Source organism: Stegastes partitus, unplaced genomic scaffold, assembly GCF_000690725.1.
Source record: "Stegastes partitus isolate 25-593 unplaced genomic scaffold, Stegastes_partitus-1.0.2 Scaffold940, whole genome shotgun sequence".
NCBI classification, from domain to species: Eukaryota; Metazoa; Chordata; class Actinopteri; family Pomacentridae; genus Stegastes; species Stegastes partitus.
The window spans coordinates 219,685-235,744 of record NW_007578671.1 but is presented as its reverse complement, the minus strand read 5'-3'; the positions used below and the strand labels follow the sequence as shown (position 1 = coordinate 235,744).

At 41.9% G+C, this 16,060-nt stretch overlaps 1 protein-coding gene across 1 annotated transcript in view; it reads left to right on the top strand.

The window, feature by feature from the left end:
• Positions 1-16,060, top strand: part of epha8 (eph receptor A8) — a 130,734-nt gene that overhangs the window by 12,334 nt on the left and 102,340 nt on the right. Inside the window, exon 2 of the mRNA XM_008294101.1 lies at positions 13,028-13,092. Coding sequence (XP_008292323.1) covers positions 13,028-13,092 — 65 coding nt within the window. The remainder of the gene's footprint in view (positions 1-13,027; positions 13,093-16,060) is intronic.

Here is a 16,060-nt window from a genome sequence, read left to right as displayed (position 1 = left end):
AGAAAGAGTTTCAGATCAAGTCTTCCATCCTCGGTCCCTGTCTGCCGGAGTCCCTACGGGGCTGTCGTGCCGCGGCTTTGTTTACTTATAGTTTTGTGGATATTTAAGGTTAAAGAACGTTTTGCTTTATGGGTTTAGATTTCACCACCTTCACTGGAGGCTGCAACAGACTTTATCTGTGTGACGTATGTTGATGATGATGCTCATTTTCAGACTTTTTGAATTGTTTTATTACTAAATGTGCATTAAAAGAATCTGTTTATTCACATTTTCCCCTTAAAAAATGTGTTCAGTCATGTTTTTTAGATGCCAGCGCAGTTATTTTGCTCATTCTTGGTTTAACTAATGAGATAATTCTTTGATCTAACACAGAAATCTGAAAACAGTCTCTCTTAAACTCCTCTGTCTGTTCTGTTAGTAGCACAAAAAGTGTAGATAGTTAAGTCCTGTGGTTCCCAATCAGGGTTTCAGGCCCCTTTCAAGGGTCACAAGCTAAATGTGGAGACACAACAGGATGATTAACCCTTTCTGCTCCGCTGCTTTCTGTTCTCAATCTGTTATTAAAACACGAGCCGGCGCCATTTTGATCAGGAAGCCCAGCGTGGCGCGTTCAGGGGAAAAAAAAAGGTCCGCATCGTCGTCCTGCCACTAAAATGGAAGCAGCGTTGTTGTTTCATTTCTGTTGCATCACATCTGATGGAGTTGCAGTTTAAATATCTTTGGTTTAACAGCGTCGGGGTCGACTCATTTACCTGATGTCTGACTCCTCCGGTTCTCAAGTAAGATCATCCCGAAAGAAACTCTTGTGCCAGAAGAAAAGAAAATGACATTATGCAAGAAATGCCCAAAATGTAGAAAATATATAAGCATGACACAATACTGAAATAAGTAAATAAGACTGGAATAGAGCAGGTAATAAATAATATCACACATGATGGTGAAACATTGCACTAGAATAAAATGCAGCAAACATTTTGCTTTACAAACTTCTGCTCAAATGTTTTGTTTTTAGGACAATATTGGACAATTAAAACTGTCAAGAACACTTTTTGTTAAGAAAAACTCTTGTCTTTTTGTACGGAGCCACAAAAACAAAGCGCTTGTGAGTCACTAGTTCACCCTTTAAACTAACCATGAACTAAATATGTTTATTTTCTTTCTGCCGGGGGCTCAGATTAGACCTCCCTCATATCTGTTGCCTGCCAGCACCATTAAAACGCATTAATTATATGTTGTTTAATGTTTAATCCGTGGGAGAAGTGGAAAAAATAAAGACTTTGTTCGAACAGAGTCGGGCTGACGAACCAGGTTATAACAATATAGAAATTTGTCTCATTAAACCCACCAGCAAAAATCAAAAAAGCCCTAAAACGCTGATCTATTTCGTTGTGTTTTAGCACAAAGCTACGATATTTGCATCTAGTAGACGTATAGAGCAGCACAAAGGGAGGAAATCAAGTGCAAGCGTGTGAAAAATGTACTGCTGAAAGAGAAAAACTGCAAAAAAGTCCAGTAAGTTTTCATTATCTGTATATGTGACGCGTATCGCTGATGCATCTCTGATCCTGTTGTGTAAAAACTGACACCAAAGTCAGCAGACGGCCGGCCGTCCCTCAGATGTGCTCGTCCTGTTACTCCGTTCATCGCTTGAAACCTCTAAAAAATCTCATTCACCCGCACAAACAGAGGAAGAGTTCAAAAGGAGAAGATGAAAAGTTGAAAACAAAGTCTCTTCTGAGCGTTGTTATAATAAGTCTCTCAGCAGCTTCCTCCCTCCGCCCCGTCTGTGCCGCTTTTCTCAGCACCAAGGACAAAATGCTTACACCACAATGGAAAAAAAAAAAAAGAGAGAGAGAGAGAGAAGGGCCTCTGGGGAGAAAAACTTCAGGGAGAGTTTGGGGAAAGATGAGATGAGGAGGAGGAGGAGGAGAAGGTTAGTGTAGGTGTTGAGGTAACGAGATAAAGCTTTAATGATCCCTGTGGGGGAAAAAATGTACCACTGCTGCAACAAATACTAAAGAGACATCAAGACGGAAAGAAAAGGAGTAAAAGAAGAGGGAGAAACCGTACCGCCGACCAAACCATGGCGCTTACGTTGGACATATGGAAGAGTGAGCAGTGGTTAAATAAGGATGTATAGAAGATTAAAGTAAGACAACATGTAGAAAGGATGAGAAGGAAAGCAGCGCTACTTGAAGATATGTTTGGCAGCGACGTTAAGATTATCGTCCGTCTGTTCCTGTTACATCACCGGCTTTGGTTTTGAGTGGGTTTCCTCCGACTGCTCTGGTTTCCTGTGACCATAACAGATCCAGCCATGTGTTCAGAGGGGCGTCGTTAGCCCCGCTAGCTGCTCTTTTTCTGGTGCTGTTGGCAGTTTACAGGCAGCGACATGAGCATCTCCTTCTGGACTGGAGGAGGAGGGCAGACTGGAGTTTGCATGTAGCCGGGACAGGGATGTCCAATAATATAGGTGGGCTGATATTATGGCCGATGTTGGCATAAAATGGAATATCTGTCAACACTGGTATCGCTTTTTGTTTTTTTTTTTTTGCCTATAATGAAAACAGATCATATAATGCCTGGATTCCGCTGGTGTACAAATGACGACTACATGGTGAAGCGTGTAAACAAGCGTGGCCACAGTAACAAACATGTATCGTATCGGTTGATATCGGAAGTTGAGAGTTGGACAATATCGGCGTATTGGATATTGGGGGAAAAAAAGCCAATATCACACATCCAGGATAAAGTTTGGCCAACAAAAACCCATAAACGCCAATTTTAGCACTTTATTAGCGACACCTTTATACCGTCTTAATCAGAAAAAAAAAGATCTAATCAGCCAATGTGGCAATGTGGCCAATGTGAGAACACGAAAATGGTTTGGACCCGACAGAAAAGCTTCAATACGATACGATAAGTCTGTATTGATCCCACAGTGGGGACATTTGCATTATTACAGCAGTGAAGGGGATAGTGCAAACATTTAAGAAATATCAGTAGAACAACAACAACAAAAAAATGCACCCAAAAATATACCTAATAGTTCCTGTTCATAACATTCCTCTGGATGTTGAAATAACTATATTGCACATATCAGTTGTATTGCACAGATTCTTCCAGACGTAGAAAAAAAAAAGTGTAAAACTTTATTAATATTATTAATAATGTGCACTATTTTGTTTTCATCTCATCCTTTAGGTGCAATATTTCATTCAATATTACTACTTTTTACTGTTCTGTCCTAGTCTTGTAATAGCTTATTTTTAATGATGCACGATATTAAAATTTCTGGCCGATATCATTATTAAGACTTCTGATATCGCTGATAACCGATATTACCGATGACGATATTTAAGTTTTGTTCACACTGAAAAATGAGTACAAGCACTGTGAGGACGTGAAAACTATTTTAAAAAAGCCCAAATTAGACCACATAGTCTTCTTTATTACATAACTGTAAATATGTGTGTTACTTTTTTTATTTTTCGAGACTCTGCTTAGTCTGGAAAGGGGGACGTATGTGGTATCTGAGGTTCCACATCATCGTTTATGGTTAGAGTCCCCAGGTCAAAGGTTTTATCTGGATCTTTGAATTATGGGCCTTTCAGATTTTATAATTAGAGGAATCAGGTTAAAATTGCATCCGGGGGGTCGTCACACTAACTCATCGTTTTTTCACATCGGCTAAATTTGTTCTGACCGATACATCAGGAAAAACACTAATATCGGCCGATACCGATGTGGCCACCGATATATCATGCATCCCTACTTATTTTATTTCAGTCATGTATCATACTTATATATTATTGTTTTCTACTTTGAGGCGTGAGATTAATAATCTTAATAACAGTAATTCAGTCATCTACTCGTGCTGAGCAGAAAGCAGCTCAGAACACACTCATCACTGAGGAGGATGGACGCCATCAGTAGAAGACCACGTCAGGTTCCTGCAGTGGATTCAGACCCACCAGCACCGGACAGCTAACGGTAGAAAGATGTCTGATGGATCTGTGTTGAAGCTGCAGGTGGTTGGTCAGGATCAGCAGCATGGAGCTCGCCTCAGTCCAGGCTGATGATGATGTACGGGGATGTTCTCTTGAACCCTCTGGACCCTTTAATATCAGCCAATCATGGCCTACAGACTGTCTCGTTTCTGATCGAGTGCGTCCCTGTATAGCAACAGTCTAGCTCCTTCAGTCAGCAGATCTGGATCCAGTGGAGCGCTTTGGGATGCGGTCGAGCAGGAGATTAGCTGGATGCATGTGATGTGTATGTGAGAAATCAGAGAGTCTTGAACGTCCCACCTGGATTAATTGACTGAGATGTGATCAGCTGCTGATTTTGGTCTGGTTGCATTTTGGTAGCCGGTGTTCAAAGCTACAGCGTCCAGGTGTGTTAGGAAAACACTAAACCATGGATGTGTTGGGATGACGTGGGGTTGATGAGGAAGACTGGAACAATACAAACAGTCCAACATGGTGGTTTATAACTCACGACAGCAGCAGGAACATGTTTCTGTTCTACAAAGAGAGGAACCAGGCAGGTTGACGTCCTGATAGTAGAACTTTATGGTCTGTGCCTCCTTGTTTAACCTGGTTAGTTCAATGGACTCCTGTTGGTCAGAAACTCTGTCATGCTCCCATCCACTGCCATGAACAAAAAAATGTTTACAGATTAGTGATGAGATCAGGACTCATTTGTGAAGAACACACACTGTTTGTGAAGCTTCACCGATGAGAAGGTGGTGATGTTGGACCGAGGGGAGCAGACGTGATGAGAACTTTATACGTAAAGAGGTTAAGTCGCTGCATTGGCTCCGATAAATGTCTGAAAAATATGCATCAGATTGCATGACTTAGAATAATTCTATATTTGCAGTAGTGTATGTTTTTTTTTAGTGATCTAACTTAAAGCCCCATAATTAGCATGTGTTAGCGGGATATTAAAATAAAAACAAATGTACATAGAGCATAATAATCTTATATTATAGCAGAAGTGTTTGTTCGCTCAATAGAGGTTCATAATAAATATATACAAAAAGAACACTGCAAAAAAGGGTCGCCCAAATATAAGATCTAAACACTAAATCTGAGAAGAAAATGACTTCAAACTAGTGAAATTATCTGTCCATGCAGCAAGTAAATTTTACTTGATAAGAAATCTTGAAATAAGATTTTTAATGCTCAATTTAAGATTATACTGTAAAATCAAGGATTAAAAATGAGTAAATAACTTTTATAACAAGCCAAATTATCTATCGTGTCTAAAAATAAGATTTGAAATCTTGGCAAGTCCCAGATTATTTGCAGTGAACTAATATAATTTTTTTTTAAAATACAGAAATAGATATTTAAAAATGTAAATAGTACCATTTGATAATGAAGAGAAAAAAAAAGAAAAGAAAAAAAGCCATTAATTAAACCTCTTCAATTTATTTCTACATTTTGATCACTATCACCAGCTGTAGAATAGAAAAGAATAGAATGGAAAAATACTGTATTTATCCCAGGCCTGGGAAATTATTTTGATACAGCAGCAAAAAAGAAAAACACCAATGAACAGAATGACTAAAGTTAAAAATAAAAATAAAAATAAAATGAAATAAAAAATAAACAAAATGTCAAATTAAAAACAAAAAAAAAACGTGCAAAAACATTTTTAATTTAGATTATTTCTTTATTTCTAAATGTATTTATTCATTAATGTTTTTCTATATGTCTTTACTTATTTCTTTATGTTTACATTCTGTGTTTCTAATTATTTGTAATCATGTAAAAGGCTACAAACGCCAACCGTGTGTTAACTACAGTTAAATTTAGGACAACCCACCTGTAACTTTATTAACACACAAACAGAAATAAATCAATATGGAAACGTGTACGACAAAGGAACAAAGCAGATAAACATAAAAGTTGATTTACATAATTAAGAAGGAAATCTAAGAAATCTGATTATTGTGTTCTTTTAACAATCAAAATGCAGCATTAAAAAAAAATCATTGGCATATTTGATTACTTATTAATGCATTTATTTGTATTTTTATTCATTTGTTTGTACTTTAGTCATTTATTTTTCATCCTCCATGTAGCCGTGCGGTGACTTTATTATATTTACTGATGCTGTTTGGTGATTATCATCACGAGGAAACCAATGATGATGTAAGAAAAGAAGGAAAATGAGCAGCGAGAAAGCAGCCAATGTGTAGTGACATATGTCAGGTTGTGTGCAAGCAGTCGCAGCAACACAAAAACGTTGTTCTGGGTGTGAGCCCGGCCCGGAGTTCTGCTCCCATGTGTTGTGGTTTATTTACAGCCCATTTGTCATCCACAAAGCCACATGATTCTGTTCCCCGCTCTGTAAAATGAAAAGGATTATGTCCTGGCTGAGTAGACTTTGCAAAAAAGTAAGTTTGGAGACTTTATTTTTTTTAAAAAGTGCATGTGATGCCCTGCTTGGATCATGTTGGACAAGAATCAAAGTTAATGACGGAGAAAAGTGTTCATGTGAAGAAAGATGGTCACAGAGGAACATGACATGTGCTGCATTTACTGAGTCAACAAGAAGATTAAAATAATAATAATTTAAATATTGTGTTGAATATTTCTTATGATATATTTCATCTGATATGATCATGTTCTCTGTGTGGTTTTTATGAGTCATGACAAATTAAATCAGGACATTTTTCTGTGATGCTCGACTTTAAATCAGAAAAAGTTAAAGTTTGGTTATTTCCTGAGTTTCCAACCAGAACCTATCGTCTCCCTGTGTGACATCACAATCACACTTTTTTTCCTCAAAATGTCCCTGCAATGCTTTTACTTATGGTTTTCATTTATTCACATGTTCTTTGGTGCAGAGCTCCATTTGCTGGCACTTCACCATCACCAGCTGTCAACCAGCTGACCGCTGAGTCACGTGTTCGTCCGTCTGCCAAATGTACGTATAAAGGAAGAAGAAAAGGGAAAGTCCACACGCTGCTGCGCTCCTTCAGTCCTTCCTCGGGCACTTTTTTATTTCTAGCACATATTGTATATTTAAATTGGGCTCTTTAAACAGATTTTATGCAGGAGATCGGCTCAGAAAATGAGAAATCAAAGACAAGCAGGTTCTCATCTGCCACGTGTGTGAAGCGACAACATCAGCTATGATGCTAAAAAGTTTTAATAAAAGAAAACAGCACAAATTAGCAAATAAATGTATTATAAAACGTGGCTTCATGGGGCTACTGTCAGGTGTGTACCTTTAAAAATGTTGAAAAAATCCCGACCCAGAACATCTACAGGAGGTCAGTGTTCTCCTCAGCGATCAGTTCAGGGAGGTGACGTTTGGATTTTTGTTCAACTGAGCAGTTAAAGGAATAAATTAAAAAATAATCCTAGAAATGTTCTCTATGGCAGCAGCTCTTCATAAACGTATTTTCACATCTGCTCACATGTGACGTCCATCCTTTCCGAGCCTTCAGACTTTTCCAGTCACACCTGGGAAGTCGTTCGTTCTGATCCCAAGTCTCCTGGAAACGACGATCCAACGCCTCCGTGCTTCGTTCTCCTCCGTTCGCCCACCGAACTGACAATTTGCGAATCAAAGGAGTCGTCCTTAATTCTATTCCACCTTTCATTTCTCCCTTTCATGTGGCTAATTTCGTTCAGCACACCTCCCCAAACCCAGTGCTGAAATAAAAAAATAAAAAAACAAATACAATTGGATCTGGGTGGAGGAAGGGGAGCACCGGTGATGAAAACAATTATTTCAAATCATTTCATATCGGTTTGTTGCCGCCGTGAACGAACAAAGACTCCTGTGTTCTTTTTTTTTTTGTAGTTGTTTTTGAGCAGTAATAATTTATGTGGACTTGCTCTCATAATTGGAGAGTGGGGAATTGGTGTTAGGACTGTGGAGCAAACGCAACAACACAACTAGAAAGGATGGAAGATGGCTGTCTGTGTGTGTGTGTGTGAGGATATAAAAGAGTAGGGAGAGGGTTCAGTGTGTTTCGCCGGAGCTCCTCTCATCTCTGTGGAGGCTTTTATCGTCTCCTCTGGTCGCGGCGCTGATGAGGAGGTTTGCAGGAGGAGGAGGAGGAGGGGGGAAGACGAGAGACAAGAGAAGGAGAAGCTTGTTAGAGGAGGGAGGTGTTGATGAGATAATTACACAGCTGTCATCGCCGCTGTCTGGCCGGAGAAGCCGATGTGTGTGTGTTCATGTATGTATTTGTGTACATTGTGTTTTCCACAAACTTGCACATTGTTGATTGTGTGTCGTCGCCTATCTGAGCGGATGCATGTATGTCTGCCATACCGCTGCACTGTGTGTGTGTGTTTGTGTGTGTGTGTGTGTGTTTAGACACTTGGTGTAGAATAATAGCTGCACTTTCCACTTTGAAACATACGACCGTGTCTTTTGGGGTGGAAATGAGGTTTTGAGCATCTGCTCTTTTCTGCCATTTCCTTCCTCTATAGCCCTCCTCCTCTCTCTGTGTGAATGTGTTTCTTTTCTTTTTTGTGTTTTAAAGGCGACATTGTTGTTGTTGGCTGTATGGAGTCACCGCAGGCACTGCAGGCAAACTCCACTTCCTCCAAGACAGCCCATAATTCTTCTGTGTTGACTTCAGACACACACACTCGCTCTGTCAGGCTGCCATGACTGCTGATAAGACACAGAGTGTGTGTTTGCTCGTGTCACCGCATTTTCCAAATGCGGCGGCGGCGGGCCTGGCTGATTTGATACATGCCTGCAACATGAGCGCCGGGCCGCAGGCGGCGGCGTCCGCACACACACACACACACACACACACACACACACACACACACCCATACACACACACACACACTGGCCGCCCGCTAAAGCTGCCGGCCAGATTGAGTCGCGGGGGCGAGCGCGGGGAAGAAAAGTAATGGCCGAGGAAAGTTGACCACCGCCCTGGGAAATATGTGGCGTGTCTCACAGCGAGCGGGAACAACCTCTCGAGTTGGTGGACAGCTTTTTCATTTGGCCGAGGAGTTCGGGGTAGAGAGGGCGAGCGAGAGGAATGGGTGGAAGGCTGCTGTGGTGGCGAGATGGGGAGGTATTGGTGGCTCGGGTTTTGTGTTATGAACAGAACAAAACTGGAACAAACTCAATTTCAAGCCTCGGGCTCCTGGAGGAGATGCACTCCGCCGCCAAACAGCGGCTTTGACCTCTTGGTTGTCAGAGTTTTATTTTGGTTGGAGCTCGTATCCTCATAAAGGTGTCATGAAGGTCAGTCGGTTCACTAAAAATCTTATAAAACGCTTCTGCTTGCCGAAAACGAGGTGGAAACAACTGGTCCGTGAAGGCAGAGGTGGGCTGTAGTGTGTGTGTGTTTAGGGGGGAAGCTGCTAATTACTGCTCGTCCTCTGTTTTATTCACACACTTCCTGTCACATTAAAGCCAAACAGCAGACCTGCCACTAAACCCCTATCGCTTATATACAAGTCATAATTCAGGCAGCGAGAGCAAATTAGATAAATGACTCCCACCACCTTCAAAGACAGAGGGATTTCTCATTTGAGTAGAAATTAAATTAATACCACCGGGAATGCCTCGTAAATCTTCACACGCTCTGTTGTGGCGATAACACGCCGCCTCACATGGTTTTTTTTGGGGATTCAGGAAGCGGATTTATTTGTCTTTTTTTTTTTTTTTTTGCTTTGTCCTTTAATAATAACTGTATAGCGGAGCAATATTCCCTCGGCTCTTTGAAGAAATATTAAATTCACTTGCACCAGTACGCCGCTTTCATTATGTCACTCGGGCGGGCCGGCGTGGAGGCGCTCAGAAGAGTGTAATTGGCAGCATCCATTTGTGACCTTGGCTGGAGCGCGAGGGGGCCGCCGACCGGCATCATCAATACGAGGCGACGGGACGCCGGCGCCTTGGGGGAGGCAGGGAGGAGGCTGGTGGATGAGGGGGAGGGACGGATGGAGGGATGAGAGGACGGTGGCACTGCCATCTGTCTATGTGTTCTGACCCACTGCCCTTCTCAGCGGCCCGATGCCCAAATTAGGAGGAGTGACACGACGGCTAATTGCAACACGTGAGCGAAGCAACAGCCTGCAATGAGACGAGCACCAGGCTCCACTTGGCCAGAGTTTTTATGGAAAAACACTCCCGTCTTATTGCTCTGCATCATGAAGTGGAGTCGCGGCGCAGAGGAGTGCTTCATCTCCATTATGACATTATACACTCGTCTTTTTTTTTTTTTTCTCGCCTCTATGAATTGTGGGTGTTCTTGACCCACCGCAAGCCGCAAATTGACACTTCAGAGCAAAACATAAAACTCTCTCTCCAACACGCTGCCGAGTGGTCGGACTAACCCAGATTAGATCGCTTTGGTTCTCCGCTTGGTAAACACTGCTTTCAATTTACTGTCCTGTTACAAGAGTTCTTAGAGGTCGTTACTTTCTCCGGCTGTTTGGAGCCACCGGAGCTCCGGCGGCACGGAATAATGAAGTGATCTGCAAAATGTGTTTTGTCTGGTTTTCTGTGGGCATCATTTGTGTTGAAGGTCTGTCAGACTACGCGGGTGTTTTCAGTCATTCTGCCTTATTAGATCTTTCTGAAGCTGGGCAGAGCTCAACGCAATTACTGCATCTGCCAATACTGCAGCCATCGACCCATCACTTTGGTCAAACCTGGAAAAAAAAAATAAAATAGGTTTTGTAGACAATCCTAGTGTTAGATGCTTATCAAGTCAAAATGTCAGTTTTGCAGGTTTTGTTTTTCCCGTTAGTGTTCGTCCTTTGTACCAATTAGCAAACATTAGCATGCTAACACGCTAAACTACAATAACAAACATCTTAAGCATTACTAAATACCAACATGCTAGCTCAGTGGCCGTGCAAAATATTTTAACGAAATGCTCTCTGAATGCTGGGATGTTGTTTTTTCCAGGTTTCCTCTTGGTTGTGTTGATTCTCTCCAGTGAAGTGGCAGCAAAGTCCGCTTCCATCCCACTGCTCCATGCAACGCATCAACTTCTCAACCCAAACATTATTTCTAATCGCTTCCACTCAGGGTTTCTTATAGGCGATCTGAAAATGCACATGAAAACAGATTGAAACATACCAGTTACCTCTGTGGGCACATCAGCAAGCATGCACCAGCTGTGTCTAAATATAACGCTACGTTTGTTGTGTTTTCAGTCGGTGTTTGGTTGAGCTGGTAGGCACCAAAGTACTTGGTTTGGGTTTGAAGATGCCACAAATGTCCACAGTTACGATGCTCCATTTAGTAGTTTTCCAGGGTTATGAGTTGCTCAGATGACTCCAGGAGGTCGCTGATGTACATTGTCTTGTTTAGCATTATGGACGATAAAGCCGCCTGTTGGATATTTAATTGGCTGATAATGTCTGAATCGAGTTCGTGGATCTTTTTGTGTTGATGAAGTTTGTGTCGGTGATACTAAATCTCAACTAAAGAACAATGTGCCAGCAGATCTACAAAACATGCAAAACATCATTTTCTCAATTTCCATTTCGTAAGCAGCAGCAGAGCGGTGCTCGATCATCTGTGAGCCTTCTACCTGAAAGCTCATCAGTATGAGCGCCCGGCATCCAGACATGAACTCGGCCAGCTGAGGCCTCGCAGTTCACTTCCAGCTTCAAGGCAAAACGGTTGCACATTGCAGCTGTAACATGGAGGAGAGACGGCAAGACAGCAAGTGTCAGGCAGACAGATGAAGGCTGACATACGGAAAGCTAAGAAGTGCCAAGTGTTTTCTTAAACTCATTCTAATGTGGGGAACATCACTCAGATGCTTGACAAGCAGCCCCGGGGCAGAGATCATATTAGCTGGAAGTGCTAAAGGCAGGAGACAGACACAAACACACACCTGCCGGGGCACAAAATATGGACAGTTTGCAGTAGAATTATTTGCCAAATTCTTCATCCACTTTTTCCCCATCTGTCCATCTCTGTCCTGTAATATCCACCACTCAGACGTAAAGGTGATGGTGGAGTGAATTTTGGATGCAGGAAGATCACATGTAGAATCAATTAAAAGATCCAAACACACGGATGTTAATTAGGCAGAGAGGACATGTCTATGTTAGCGTCCAGCTTTGATAAAATTTGAAATGTAATGGACTTCCTGGTGAGTTTTCAGCAGTCATAACGGTACGCTAGCAAGGTTAGCAGTCAGCTAGCAGTTTATAGTTTATCTTTTATACACTTGCTAGCCACAGTGGACAACAAATTAGTTAGCTAACTATTAATTTCTCTTTTTAAGAAAATAATTAAACTAGTTTGGATGTACACAAACTTATTTGGGACTCGTATGTTGGTTGACAAGCAGCAAATGACAAACAGACAAGCTAACCAGTTGGGTCAATGCTTAATTCACTAACTAGCTAATATCTGCTATTTTCAGCTAATTTTAAGCTACGCTAATGAAGCTAATGTCAGAGTTTTGGACATTTTTTTAAAATGTCATTTTTATATATACATCTTGCACATGTAATCAAAATGATGCAGATTAATTGTTAGATATCATAATGAAAACATACACATTAAAAATTAAATAAAACTAATTATGAAAAAAAAAGACAAACAGCACTGATTCAGAAGTCTGAGTGTTTTCTGGGTGACTTCTTTGGTGTTAATGATTCGTCACATTTTTCTGTTTTCATGATTGTTTGTCTGGTTCGTGCGTATCGTTGGTGTTGTTGTCGTACTATCTCACACTTCACATTTAGGAGTAAACGTTTGGCGTCCTGTTCTATTCTGAGCCCGGGCCGCTGAGGTCCCAGCTCTGAGGGCTCCGAGGGTGAACCAGGTCAAGGTGACATCGCACGCTGTGACACCCGGCTCAAAGTTGCCGTGACGACCGTCCCTCCTCATCAGTCACACCTGTCAGACGGGTGTACATGTGTATGTTGCGTGACTCTATCGGGTGATAGAGGACGGGGTGGGTAGGGCAGGATGGGAACGGGGGAGAAAAAAAAAAAGCAATCATTTAAAGTTCATCGCTCACATCCTCTGTTGTTGTGTTTTGTCTCTGCAGTGAACCTACTGGACACGACGACCATCACGGGAGACTGGGGCTGGCTGACGTATCCGTCACACGGGGTAAGAACAAAACAGAACGACTGTTTCATCTGAGAAAAATAGAAAACACCTGATGCACAAATGGAAAAAAAAAAAAAAACAGCTTCTAGTCAGTATTAGCATGTTTATTGGTGAGTTCTTATTGTACTGTGTCTCTGTGTAATCCCAGCTGCACACATTTCCACCACAATGCCACACCTGTTGCAAACCCATTTCTATTTTTATCCCATCTGAAGGCGTGTTCGGCAGTAATTTCTCCCGCTGAAGGCGAGCCTGTGCTTAATAAACGGGATCCGGTTGTAACGCTGACACCGCCGGCTAATTACATGTTCGTCATTTGCAGCCAGACAACTACATGCAACGCTCACCTAATTCCCACATCAGCCCCACATCCCCTCCACATGTTGGCAGCAAGGTGTGCACATCGCAGAGGGTTGGGTGGAGGCAGGCTCAGGCCCCACGGGGGGAAGCAAGAGGGAAAGATGAAAGAGAGAGAAGAAGGTGACAGCGAGGGCACGGCGTCGCTGCATTAGCATATTGTAATGCCACATGATGACGCCCGGGGTGATGAATTAGGACTCCAGCCGTGATCTTTATAGCAGCGAGATGCCACCGTGTCCCAGACTCCCCCAGGTGCCAGTGAAGTGGTAGAAACATTTAACTCACCTCCGGCCCACTAACAGAAGGCGGTGTGATTGAACAGCGGCCAGGAGGAACAGATGGATTGTCTTTCAAGTCCCGAGAAAAGAGCTGGAAGAATTGGATTAGAGTTTTGAGCGAAATGACTCCTTCTGTGTGAAATCAGCGTGAGAAGTGAATCTCCTTCGTCCCGACCAGCTCGTGTTATAACATCTAGATTACATAAACTCCGCCTGTAGTGCTTCATCTAACCGCTTTAATGTGCCCAAAATATGCATGTTTTTTTTGCATCTCCTGCCCGTGACATGTTTGAGTGAATGGATTCAGAGTGGAGTTCACCTTTGTGGTTCTATAATTAGGCTGCATGAGGTGTGTGTCTCCTGAATGAATGAATGAATGAATGAATGAATGAATGAATGAATGGCAAAGATGTGAAATGAGCTTTAAGATGTCAAAAGTCTACTGGGGAACAAATGATGCAGATGGGTAGGATGTGAGCGACAAAAATCACTCCCTTGTGTATTCATTCACTTCCGCTGCTCGCCAAAGTTTACTAAAACTAACTTTATGGAGTCGTTGTTGTTAAAAAAAAGAAACAAACCGACATGGAGTTGTTAATTAGCTCACTATGCTACCTCACTTTTTCATTTACTTGCTCACTAGAGGGCGCTGTCACAGCGTATTTAGAGGTTTTATCAAGCGGCTGGACGCCAACACGGAATTGCCCAAAAAAAACAAACTGCAGTTCCACTAACGGCCACTTGAGGGTGTTAATTCTACAGAGTTAATTCTCATAGACCGCCATGTTAAAATGGCCACTTTACAGCTGGAATAAACATGTGTGCAGCCTCTTAGAGAAATCAGTTTTGGTGTCTGTAGCTAATTTCTCTCCATGAGGGGGTGGATTTATATGTAAATCATCCTTATGCTTAGAGTTATGTTGTGCAGTCTTTCTTTGGGTATATCTACGGTTGCAAAAAGCTTTTTGCATAAATCTGTTGTGTTTATTTTAATTACAGGTGGGACTAAAATAATGCATTAAAGTCCCACCCCAAATATACTTTAAAGCGTTAATTCCGATTAATTAATTACAACAAAAATGACGCATTTAATCACAGTTTGCATCCAGGCAACACGGAACGTTTGTCAGCGCCTGTTTTCATGTCCACCGATCACACACGATGCGTTAGCGCTACGCTAACAACGACAAACATGGAGGAATCCGATGAGAGGGCATCGCTTGGACTGATGGAGGGTAAGTTTCATTTTAACAAACTGCCTGATGGAAGCCGTGACAACAGCCTGGGTTTGTGCAACTTGTGCAAAAAAGAATCTGCATCCCACCGAAGCTCATCAAGCTGACGGTAGCACCTGAACGCAACGCGTGTTGCAGCGAGCACAGGAGCTGTTAGCGCTAGCAGTCCTGGATAGAGACGTGTTTTTTTCAACGCGTTATTTTTGTTGTAATTAATTAATCATAATTAAAGTCCCACCCTAGTTTTAATAGAAAGACTCCCTTGAAAATGTATTTAAGATTTTGGACAATTTGTATTGTTTTAACGAGACTTAATAGAATTTTGATGATTTAATCGAGCACATTTTGATCATCTCTTCATTTTGTGATAGTCAGAAAAAAACTTTGTGGAAACGTTTGGAGCACATCAGCTTCAAATTCGCAGTTTTCCCCAATATTTAATTATTATTATTATTATTTAAAGGTTTTTGCATGCCAAATGGAAATAACTTATAACTTATATGACTATATAATAACACATCAGAAGTAATTTGAGATCCACCCTGTGAGAGCAACAGATCAGTAATACTTTGTCCTCTCAGCAGAACAGTTTTCCGTCATATTCACCATTAAACGCTGCCGAGGTTGCAGAGTTTAGAAGGTGAGGTTACAGGAAAAACTCTCTGCTTCTTTCAACACCAACACAAAAATGACAGCTCATTAATTGCAGACTGCCTGACACCGGCAGCATGTGTTATCTCTGCCGCGCCGAGATTAAACACACAGCGCGCAGATTGCTGCTCCACAATACATTACTGCTCGTACACAGAATTAAGATTGCTCACATTTTCACCACCGGTGGCTGCAGACTGTACTTCGACAGCTATTTGTCGACGTTTGTTAGAAGGAGCTCGGCTTGTTTAATGTGAGCAAGAAGCCGGCGTCCTCCATGTGGGAGGTTTGATTTACTCGGAGCAGTGAGAGCCACTTCAGACTGGATGTGTTTGGAGCTTGATAATGATGCATTCAGAACGATTCCTCAGCAAAGCTATCGGAGCAGCAGCAGCAGCAGCACTTTATTGCTGCGGGTCTGCTTTTGCTTTCAGTTTTTTTTTT